General features: G+C 57.6%; 1 protein-coding gene across 1 annotated transcript; it reads left to right on the forward strand.

Annotated features, from left to right (window-relative positions):
• Window positions 1-475: 475 nt before the first annotated feature.
• Window positions 476-9,973, forward strand: NFATC4 (nuclear factor of activated T cells 4). The gene is made up of 10 exons (XM_077908784.1): window positions 476-809; window positions 1,865-2,960; window positions 4,572-4,734; window positions 5,329-5,528; window positions 5,855-6,027; window positions 6,508-6,648; window positions 7,611-7,666; window positions 7,939-8,065; window positions 8,269-8,850; window positions 9,597-9,973. Exons 1-10 carry the CDS (start codon window positions 710-712, stop codon window positions 9,662-9,664), a joined length of 2,706 nt encoding a protein of 901 aa, XP_077764910.1. The 5' UTR covers window positions 476-709; the 3' UTR covers window positions 9,665-9,973.
• Window positions 9,974-11,444: the final 1,471 nt, after the last annotated feature.

Below are 11,444 nucleotides of genomic sequence, written 5' to 3' on the forward strand. Positions count from 1 at the left end.
GGGCGGCCTCAGGCGAGGGATGACCTTTTCCTTTTCCGAGCAGCCCGTAGCCACTCTGAGCCCCAGAGCCCGCTGGGCCTCCAGGCCTGGAGCGAAAGGGGAGGCGAGGTGTCCTTCCTGGAGAGCGGCTGGTTGCACAACTCTTTAGAACTTAAGAAAGGGTATCCCTGGGCTTCTCTACACGATGAGCCCCGGATGTGGCCGCTTTAAGGCGCTCGGACCCGGAGCCCCCGAACTTAGACCAAGTTGGGGGTGTGCGCGGTGGTAGTGCACCCTGCGGGATGTGATTGTCGCGAGTGCGGGCCAATAAGCTTCAGTAAGGTCGCACCACGCTTGAGGGACCGTTTTCCAATTCAGTTTTGTTCTCTCTCTCTCTTTTCTAAGGGGAGGGACCGGAGCGAGGACAGGGGGAGGGAGGGTGGGGGAGGACGAGGGGCGCGTGGTTTTCTCATCTCATCCCTGGAGGAGGGGCTGGAGCATCCCGGGCAGCCAATCAGGGACAGGCTGGGGGGGGCGCTTTGAAGAAGTTTGGGGAAAAAAGTTTGGAAAAGTTTCTATAATAACGAGGGGGCGTCCGGAGGGAGGAGGCAGCGGCGGAGGAGGGGGCGTCTCAGAGAAGGGGAGGGAGGGAGCCACGGGTGAAGATACGGCAGCCTCCTGAGCTCCCCCCTCCCACCCAGACCGGGACCTGGGGGCTCTGGCCGGCTCCATGGGGGCAGCGAGCTGCGAGGATGAGGAGCTGGAATTTAAGCTGGTGTTCGGGGAGGAAAAGGAGACCCCCCCGCTGGGCGCGGGGGGGTCGGGGGAAGGTTAGTGCGGGGCTGGGAAGGGGGTCTCGGGGTCAGCGACGGAAGGGCCCGGGGACCCCGAGCCTGGGGATTTTAGGGCGGCGAGCCTGGGGTGGAGGATGAGGGACTGAGAGGTGGAGGGGAGTCGCGGGGCTCAGGGGTCTGAGGCGGTGGGGCTGGGGGCCGGGCACCACTTTCTCCTTTTTAGGTCGTGACTGGGGTGGGGGCGGGGGTGCCGTTGGCTGCGCGCCGCCTCTCGGCCGGGCCGTCTGTCACTGGGATGGGGTGCGGGCGGCCAGAGCGGCCGCGAGAGCCCCGGGCGCCGTCAGGGGCGGGGGGGGGGGCAGAGCCTGCGGCTGGCGATCGGGCCCGGGGCCGGCGGACCCGACGCCGCGGGCTGGGGGAGCTCTCGGGCCCCGCCACGGCGCCCCTCCCCCTCCCCCGCCGGCCGCAGGGAGAGGCAGCTGGCGGGGACTGAGCCGGGGGCGGCGGCCGCGGCTCTCACGGAATCCGCGCTGCCCGCGCCCCCCTCCCGGGGGCCGGGCCCGGCACGCCGCATCCCCTCCGCCGCACCCCTGCCGCCAGATGGGGGGAGCGAGGGAGGAGCCACCTCCCCTCGTCGCCGCAGCCCCGGCGCCCCCCCCTTGGCCACCGTTGCGATGGCAACTGGGGCTCCTGCCAGCACCGTTTGGGGGTTTGGGAACCGCTGCTAATTGGGTTCATGTGTGAGTCGCCCCCAGCCCAGCCCAGCGCCTCCCTAAACACGCCTCCAGGCCCAGCTCCAGCCCCTCTCCAGCCGGCTCCCTCACCTTAAGACCCGCCCCGTCTGGTACCCCGGGTCCCAGGGCCAGGGGCTCAAGGCCTGGGACGTCTGGATCCCTGTACTCCTCGAGGTCCAACTTTGTTTTTGTCTTCGTGGCTCTGAAAGGCACCCAGGAACCCATGCTGAGGAGGGGGCGGCATAGAGGACTTGGAGGGCTGGTCACTCGAGGGGCCCAGACGTCTCACCTGCTTCTCTTTGTCCCCATCTCCCGTGGCATCCCTCTCTCTGTCCCCCTCCCTTCCCATTTTGACAGAACTGGACTCAGAGGACGCCCCGCCATGCTGCCGTCTGGCCCTGGGGGAGCCCCCTCCCTATGGCGCTGCCCCTATTGGCATTCCCCGGCCTCCACCCCCTCGGCCTGGCATGCATTCGCCACCACCCCGCCCGGCCCCCTCACCTGGCACTTGGGAGAGCCAGCCTGCCCGGTCAGTGAGGCTGGGGGGGCCGGGAGGGGCTTCCGGGGGGGCGGGGGGAGGCCGTGTTCTCGAATGCCCCAGCATCCGCATCACCTCCATCTCTCCCACGCCCGACCCGCCGGCCACGCTGGAGGACAACCCGGATGCCTGGGGAGACGGCTCCCCCAGGGATTACCCCCCGCCGGAAGGCTTTGGGGGCTACCGAGAGACAGGGAGCCAGGGCGGGGGCCCCTTCTTCAGCCCCAGCCCTGGCAGCAGCAGCCTGTCCTCGTGGAGCTTCTTCTCCGACGCTTCCGACGAGGCAGCCCTGTACGCAGCCTGCGACGAGGTGGAGTCCGAGCTGAACGAGGCAGCCTCCCGCTTTGGCCTGGGCTCGCCCTTGCCCTCGCCTCGGGCCTCCCCCAGGCCGTGGACCCCCGACGACCCCTGGAACCTGTACGGTCCGAGCCCCGGAGGCCGGGGGCCGGAGGATAGCTGGCTGCTCCTCAGCGCTCCTGGGCCCACCCCGGCTTCCCCACGGCCCGCCTCTCCATGTGGCAAGCGCCGCTATTCCAGCTCCGGAACCCCGTCTTCAGCCTCCCCAGCTCTGTCCCGCCGCGGCAGCCTGGGGGAGGAGGGGCCCGAGCCACCTCCACCACCCCCATTGCCTCTGGCTCGGGACCCCGGCTCCCCCGGTCCTTTTGACTACGTGGGAGCCCCGCCTGCGGAGAGCATCCCGCAGAAGACCCGGCGGACTTCCAGCGAGCAGGCGGTGGCCCTGCCTCGGTCTGAGGAGCCTGCCCCGTGCAATGGGAAGCTGCAGTCAGGAGCTGAGGAGGCTGCGGCTCCTTCCGGGGGTCCTCGGAAGGAGGTGGCCGGCATGGACTACCTGGCAGTGCCTTCCCCACTGGCTTGGTCCAAGGCCCGGATTGGGGGACACAGCCCCATCTTCAGGTGAGGATTGTGCCTGGCACCACCTGTGTCTCCAGCCATCCCATTGAGGGAGCAGCAAAGTCAAGGGATGGGTTTCAAGAAAGGTCCTGGTTCTGTGCCCTTGGTATTTCAAAAGAGAATCTGAGACAGCTTGACTGCTGCCATTTTTCCGGTTTTGGGGAGAATTAAAAGACAATACAAGACAAAATCAAAGCCCCACCCCCTCCAGACAGAATTTGCAAAAGGACAATCACTCCCTGTGGACCAATGAGGTAAAACCTCCCACGACCCAGAAGGATCACTTAGGTGAAGAAGGAGTGCCTCCAGTGTTTCCCCCACCCCCAGCTCTGTGTTGGCACTGGCTGGGCTTGAACTTGGCTGGATTTCAGCCTTATGCCGGGTGGCAGGAAGTCTCCCTTCTCTCACTTAATTTCTAGGGCCCGGACTTATTGATTAAAAGGATAGCTGCTAATTTGAATAAAATAGCTGGCAAGTCAAAGGATTCAGATGAAAACAAGCAGTTCTTGCAGTTCTTGCACTCCTTTCACTCTCAAAGAACCCTGCCAGCTTCAATAATCCTAAATCTTGGGATGTCAGATGGAGCTGGCTCCATCCAGGAAAATTTCCTGGGGAGGAAAACCTGAATGCCTGTTCCCCTGGGTTCTTGTAGGGCAGGGTTTCACACCCCCAGCACTATTGATATTTTGAGCAAGATAATGATTGTATGGGGCTGTGGTGGTCACAGATGACTTAGCAGCATCCCTGGCCTCTGACTACTAGACACTAGTGACACCCTTCCTCTAGCTGTGACTACCCAAAGTGTCTCCAGACATTGCCAGCCACCACCTGGAGGATGTCTTCAAGCTCAATGCAGGAAAATTGCCCATCTGTAACCCCCAAATTTCTGGAACTAACCTATCCAGGCCCAACTAGTAGAAAAGGTGCTGGAAACAATCTTGGCTTCTGTCAGTCACTGGCTTGCTTGGCCTGCTGGATTCTACTCCTTGAGCCTCAGTTTCTTTATTTAAAAAAAAAACAAAGGGATGAACCTCTGAGGACTTTTCTAGTTTGTCTTTTTTTTTTTTAATTTTTTTTTTTAATTTTTATTTATTTATGATAGAGAGAGAGAGGCAGAGACACAGGCAGAGGGAGAAGCAGGCTCCATGCACCGGGAGCCCGATGTGGGATTCGATCCCGGGTCTCCAGAATCGCGCCCCGGGCCAAAGGCAGGCGCCAAACCGCTGCGCCACCCAGGGATCCCGACTTTTCTAGTTTGAAGTGCTATTTCTTTACTTGACTCTTCCTATCCAGGTCTGGGGATTAGGATTAGGTCTAGGTTCACTTCTGTATCCAGATGAATGAACCCTTGTCACCCCAAACCTTGTGCTCAGAGCTGGAAAAAAGGGATTCTCAGGCCTGGTGCCATCTTCCACGCCCTCATCTCAAGGGACCCTGAGAGGGCTGTGTCCTCTCTCCCGTTGCTTCTGGGTTTTTGGACTGTTTTATTTCTGCTGTGATTTCCTCTCTCCCACACCCACACCCCCTCCTCCCTCACATCGCAGGGAGCTGGGCGCAGTGCTTCTCTGACTGGAGTCTGGGGCTGCAGATGCTCAGTGCTCTTCTCCTATCCAGGACCTCTGCCTTACCCCCGCTGGACTGGCCTCTGCCCAGCCAGTATGAGCAGCTGGAGCTGAGGATTGAGGTGCAGCCTAGAGCCCACCACCGGGCCCACTATGAGACTGAGGGCAGCCGAGGAGCTGTCAAAGCTGCCCCTGGTGGTCACCCTGTAGTCAAGGTAAGGGGCAGGGGGCAGGCCCCATAGCCTTTCTCTTCTCCAGTCCCAGATCCCTGCAGATGGGCTCCAGCTGGGCTGACCCATGGCAGTGCCCTTTCCCACACTCCTCAGCAATGACCCTGCAGGCGGCCTGGGGGAGGGGCTGGAGTTATGGCAGGAAGGGTGCATTTCAAGGACCCGGATATACTTTCTACTCCTCTGTCCCTCCACCCCACCCCCATCACTCTTCCCATGGGACACCAGCCTTCTGTCTACTCTGGAAAATGGTGGCGTGCCAGATGTGGGGGCTGGGTTAGGCTGAGGCCAAAGTTCACTGGGAGTTAGGTTGTCTGTTGAGTTGGGCCAGTCTCTCTTGGAAGATATTTCCCCTTTGCCCAGCCCAGTTTGGGCCTTATTCCAAGAATAACACTGTGAACTCCAGGCCACGTTTTCTCCACAGCTGGTGCCCAATCTCCACCCCCTACCCCCAATCCTTTTCAGGATATCCTTTATCTTTCACCATCCTCATCCCCTGGTAGACTGAAAACCCAGGGATGGATGGAGGATGAGACAGTGGGGATTTCAACTGGGTGGCCTCTCTCTTCCCTCTGCCAGCTCCTAGGCTACAGTGAGAAGCCACTGACCCTCCAGATGTTCATTGGCACTGCAGATGAAAGGAACCTGCGGCCTCATGCCTTCTATCAGGTGCACCGTATCACCGGCAAGATGGTGGCCACGGCTAGCTATGAAGCTGTTGTCAGTGGTACCAAAGTGTTGGAGATGACCTTGCTTCCTGAGAACAACATGGCAGCCAAGTAGGTCCCCACTTCATTTCCCTTCAGTTTTCAGGCTTTCGGGCCAACCCTCTCCATGAGGTCTAAGCTAGGACCACTCTTCCTCTTCCCAGAAGAGCTAGACCTCACCTCTAGGAGGAGGTTGCAGGCTTCTCACCATCTAGAAGAGGACTTTGGGGGCTAGGGAGCACCTTGGACAGACCACCTGTGATTAGAAAAATCACTCCCCTCAGGCTCCCAGAGGAAGTCATTCAGGGCTTTGGATGAAGGGTGGGGGCTTCCCTCTTGTGGAGGCATCACTCTTCTGGCTTCAGCTAGGGGGCTTGCCTTCCACTCTCTGCCTTCAGCATTGACTGTGCTGGAATCCTAAAGCTCCGGAATTCAGACATTGAGCTGCGGAAGGGGGAGACAGACATTGGGCGCAAGAACACACGTGTGCGGCTCGTCTTCCGGGTGCACGTGCCCCAAGGCAGCGGGAAGGTCATCTCGGTGCAGACAGCATCAGTGCCCATTGAATGCTGTGAGCAAAGAGGCCCTGTGCCAGCTCTATGTCTCTTGCCACTCCTTCTCTGCCGGTCTGTCTGGCTTCCTATATCTTCTGCATCGTGTTCTGTGTCCTGTCTGTCCCATGGAGCCCTGAAAAGGACTCAGCACTTATTTCTGTTATGGAGGAGGTGGAGGCAGTGTTCTAATTTATCTCCTCTGCACACTCTGTCTCTGGGCTGGACTAGAGTGGCCTTGTCCTCCATCTGTCCCTGGGTGGCTCTGTGTACTTGTTTGGGTAACTCTGGCCTTAGGTGACCTTGTTCACCTCTCTCTGTCCAGGTTCCTTACCTGGTCTGTGTGACCCCAGGGACACTGTTGATTTCCTTGTGTGTCTGCTACTGGGGAGGATTCCTCCAGGGTCCTGTGGCAGTTACTCCAAGGGCGGAGGGGTTTGCAGAGGAGGCTGTCCTCTGGTACACAGCCCAGCCAGCTTCTTTCCTGCACTGCTCTGCAGCCCAGCGCTCAGCCCAGGAGCTGCCCCAGGTAGAGGCATACAGCCCCAGTGCCTGTTCTGTGAGAGGAGGAGAGGAACTAGTGCTCACTGGCTCCAACTTCTTGCCAGACTCCAAGGTGGTGTTCATTGAGAGGGGCCCTGGTGAGTACCCACGGGGTGAAAGATCTCTGGCACTGTCACTAAACTAGCAAGCTGAGCCTTACCTGTAACAGAGAACAGATAGATTGCCCTTCCCATTGTCCCGATTCCCATAGGGAGATGGGTATAGCAGCAATCTCAAATGCTCAAGAGAGGGGCGCCTGGCTGGTTCAGTCAGTAGAGCATGTGACTCTTAGTCTCGGAGTTGTGAGTTCCAGCCCCACATTGGGTGTAGAGATTACTTAAAAAAAAAAAAAAAAAAGAAAAATACTCAAGATGATGAACAAATGTAAGAAATCCACATTCGTTTTATTAAAGGGGAGTCAGCTTTGACATAATTTACTCCCATGTGGATGGGCTGTAAAGAGAAGGGAAGAGGGGACTTATACCCTCACCACTCCTGAAACCCTTCTGAGTTATGGCCCTGGTGGCACAGCCATGATTACAAAGCCTGTGAGGCGCCTCAGGTCAGCTGCAGGGCTGGAGAAGGGAAGACCGAGGGGTCCAGGTAAAACCACCAATCTCCCCTAACCTTGCCCATCAGGAGCCCCAGCCCCTACACTCAATATAGCACCCTGAGACTACACCGAAGCAGGTTCAGAGGTCCTGGATCTTGAGAATGGGGTCTTATCTCATTGCCTTCCTTCAAGCTAGGACCCTTTCCTACCCTTGAACTTCCTCCCAGCACTATCATGGGAGGGGATGTTTGGAGCTGGATGGGAGGGTTCAAGAGTTGTCTCCATCATGAACTCTCTCTGGTTCCTGGGCTGGCCTTGCCATGTCTCTTGGTTTCTGTTTGCTACCTCTTCCATCCAATTGAATAAACAAGCAGTGGGCTCCTCTGTGAGCCAGGCCCCGTAGGGGACTTTTGAGTCTGGCCCCTGCTCTAGCAGGAGGAGAAATGGCAGGGGGGCAGAGGGAAGGGGCTGGGAGCTGGGCTGGAGCTCTGTGTTCCTCCTGCACAGATGGAAAGCTGCAATGGGAGGAGGAGGCCACGGTGAACCGGTTGCAGAGCAATGAGGTACCAATGTCACTAGGGCACCCATCCTGGGTGGGTAGTGGGAGAAGTCAGGAAACTCCCAACTATGTCTCTTACCCATGGGAATGGAGTCCAGAAGCTACCTTTGCTGGAGGAGGTGGCCTGGCTACTGTAGAAGCAGGCTCATCTCTAGGGAATGAATTTGATGTTACGCAAATGAAAAAAAGTGAGGAGATGGAGTTTGGGTCCTTGGAAGGGCTGGGTTGAGCCTGGATCCCTGAGGGCTCCCTGACTCATCCTGTGCTCTTTCCCAGGTGACGCTGACCCTGACTGTCCCCGAGTACAGCAACAAGCGGGTATCCCGGCCGGTCCAGGTCTACTTTTATGTCTCCAATGGGCGGAGGAAGCGCAGTCCTACCCAGAGTTTCAAGTTCCTGCCTGGTACGCTCTAGGATGGCCCATGGTGGGGGTTTGGGAGGTGGGGGTGTGGGAAGCTGAGGCAGGGGCGAGAGACATGCAGTGCCCCATCATGAGGGGCCACGGGAGGACTGAAGCCTGGGGACAGAGACATGGTTGGAGGTTTTGTAGTGGGGAGACAGTTGGCCCTCTCACCAGCGTGTTCTCCTGATTTACCTTTTGCCTAGTGATCTTCAAGGAGGAGCCTTTACCGGACTCATCTCTCCGCAGCTTCCCTTCAGCACCTGGCCCCCCCTTTGGCACTGACATGGACTTCTCACCACCCAGGCCCCCTTACCCCTCCTATCCCCATGAAGACCCTGCTTATGAAACTCCTTACCTGTCAGAAGGCTTCAGCTATGGCACACCCCCTCTGTACCCCCAGACGGGGCCCCCACCGTCCTACAGACCTGGCTTGCGGATGTTCCCTGAGACCGGGGGTGCCACAGGTTGTGCCCGCCCACCTCCCGTTTCCTTCCTTCCCCGGCCCTTCCCTAGTGACCCCTATGGAGGACGGGGCTCCCCATTTCCCTTGGGGCTGCCATTCCCTCCTCCAGCCCCATTTCGGCCTCCACTGCCTTCATCCCCACCGCTTGAAGGCCCATTCCCTCCCCAGAGTGGTGTTCACCCCCCACCTGCCGAGGGATACAATGAGGTAGGGCCAAGCTATGGCCCTGGGGAGGGGGCTCCGGAGCAGGAGAAATCCAGGGGTGGCTACGGCAGCGGCTTCCGAGACAATGTCCCTATCCAGGGTATCACGCTGGAGGAAGGTGGGTGTGCGACTGGGGGCTTCGAGTGTGAATGTGTGCAAGAGATTGCTCTGCATGTTTGCTGAGGGCTGGAGTTTGGCTTCCCAGAGATGGGGCATCCTCGGTCCCTCAGGGCCAGTCGGAGGGTCTCAGGAGGCAAGTGCTCGGTGCATGTGGCCACCTGAATCCAGTTAAACTCAGTTCCAAAGGGTGCATGGAAAACCTGCCCCAGCCCTTCTGCCTCTGCCCTCTGCCCCAGATCACAAAATCTCAGGGCTAGAAGCACTTTCCAGCTCATTTAGCATAGCTCCCTCAATTTGTGGATTTAGGCACTGAATTTCAGAGAGGGGCAGGGGCTTGCAGAGGTCCCAGTCAAGCATGCTTTCCCTTCCTCAGCTCTCCCTTGCACATAGTGACTGTGGTCAGGATTGGTGTTGAGGAGCCTTGTTATTTTGTGTCTCCTTCTTACTCCTGACTACACACACCTGCAGCCCTGCTGACAGCAACTGCCCTAACCTTGCAGGCCAAGCCAGCAGGAAAGGGCTGGGATGGGGGCCTGGGAACCCACATGGATGGAACTGAGCGAGATTTGATTGGGACCAGATATCAAGACACATTGGGGGAACTGAGGCCCAGTGGAAGAGAAGCCAGTGGAGGAGGACCCTAGAGGCATCCTAGACTGAGGCCTGCCTGGAATGGATTGGGGGTCTCTGGAAAAGGAGGGAACCAGTCCCTAGCCCAATTGTTCAACTGCCCCTCCTTTACAGTGAGTGAGATCATTGGCCGAGACCTGAGTGGCTTCCCTGCACCTCCTGGAGAAGAGCCTCCTGCCTGAAGCATCGCCTGGCAACCCCAGCTTCCCCCAGCCTTGCCCACTTTCCTTCATCCCGGGGTGGTGGTTCCAGAAGCTTGGGGCCAACGTGGCTCCCCTTTCTCCAGCTTTTGCTTCCTCTCCCCTTCCCCTAGCAGAGGTGTGGCCCTTGGGCCTGGTGCTGCCATGGAGGACTAGGATGGGAGTGGGGCCCGAGGCCAGGTGCAAGGACAGACTGAAACTGGAGTGAAGGCTGTGTCTAGTTGTGTACAGGCCACGGTGCTGGGAGGCTGGGGACAACTTGATGGATAATAAACTGCTCACTGACTAGTGCTTCAGGCTCCAGAAGTTTTTGGAGAGAGAGAGATGGGGCAGCTTACTCTAGCCCTGGCTCAAGAAGGCTTAAAGATTGTATCCCAAAGAGTTTCTCAGTGGAGGGGTGCTGGGGAAGATTTGGAGGGACTCCAGAGACTCCCCAGCTGGGGTGAGGTTGGGGTCCAGGGCTGGAGGAGGCCTCTTCTCCACGTGGGTTCAGATTCCTTTAGGAGCTTTGGGATGGTGCCCAGGGACTTGTGTGTTTTCAAGTTCCTTTCTCTTGCTGCCGCTCAGATAATCCTGATTCAAGATCACGAAACACCAGTCTAGTCTCTCTCCCTCATTTGTAGAGGAGAAATCCCAGGCTCAGAGAGGGAAAGGGGTTACATAGTTAATCAACTAGCAGGGTGAACACCATACTCCTGGGCACCTTCAGATACCCTGACCCCTGGGGCTCAGGCCCCACCCAGGCCTATCTCCTTGGAGTAGGGTTGGGGGTGAGGGAGGGCTGGCATGGATCCATCTACACTGGATTCTCCCACCTCTGGGGGCTGTGAAGACCTGAAAAGAACTGTGCTTCAGGGGTAGACTGGAAACTGAGCAGCTCTCCAGCAGCTTTGGCTACCACTTGCCCTGGCTCAGGGCATTGTATGATCTCCTGGCCTCTCTTGCAGGTACACCCACATGTTACCACTGACAGGCCAGGGTTGGAAACCTGGTTTACCCCAACTGACAGGCTATGGGATCAGCTAGTGGGTTGGGGAGACTCAGACCTTGTCTGCCCTGCTCCCCTGGAGCCTGGCATGAAGTAAGGATGGAGTACCACCAGGCTAAGTTGGTGAGACCTGGTTGCAGGGGGCCATACTCAAAAGATATTCAGAGAATTAGTACTTGAGAGACTTGCCTCACCTAAGGCTGAGGGGACCTCTCTATGCCCAGTGGGTCCAGTCCGGCCTGGCAAGTACCTATATTTTCAGAGGCAGGTGTGACAGACACTGGATTGAAGGACCAGAAAACCAGGGTGATACCTTCTCCCCACCCCCTTCCATCTGGTTGCTGCTCAAGATGCCTGGCTGGTGCATTCAGTCTCTTAAAAAACAAAACAAAACAAAACAAAAAACCAAAACAAAACAAAACAAAACAAAAAAACAAAAACAGAACAGTTCAACTGGATAAGTATTTCTTTAAAAAAATTTTTTTTTTAAATTTATGATAGTCACACACACACACACACACACACACAGAGGCAGAAACATAGGCAGAGGGAGAAGCAGGCTCCATGCCCCAGGAGCCCGACGTGGGATTCGATCCCGGGTCTCCAGGATCGCGCCCTGGGCCAAAGGCAGGCGCCAAACCGCTGCGCCACCCAGGGATCCCATGGATAAGTATTTCTTTAAAAAAAAAAAACTTTTTAAAATTAATTAATTAATTAATTAATTAATTAATTAATTTAGAGAGTATGAGCAGCAGGAAAGGCAGAGGGAGAGGG

The sequence above is a fragment of the Canis aureus genome, chromosome 9 (assembly GCF_053574225.1).
Source record: "Canis aureus isolate CA01 chromosome 9, VMU_Caureus_v.1.0, whole genome shotgun sequence".
NCBI lineage: Eukaryota > Metazoa > Chordata > Mammalia > Carnivora > Canidae > Canis > Canis aureus.

What these genes read in the sequence shown, in the direction of transcription:
- NFATC4 (XM_077908784.1), top strand. Translation starts at nt 710, where the DNA reads ATGGGGGCAGCGAGCTGCGAGGATGAGGAGCTGGAATTTAAGCTGGTG. An exon ending in GAGAACAACATGGCAGCCAA is followed by an intron (nt 5,529 to 5,854) that starts GTAGGTCCCCAC and finishes CTCTGCCTTCAG; the next exon opens with CATTGACTGTGCTGGAATCC. An exon ending in GGGTATCACGCTGGAGGAAG is followed by an intron (nt 8,851 to 9,596) that starts GTGGGTGTGCGA and finishes CCTCCTTTACAG; the next exon opens with TGAGTGAGATCATTGGCCGA.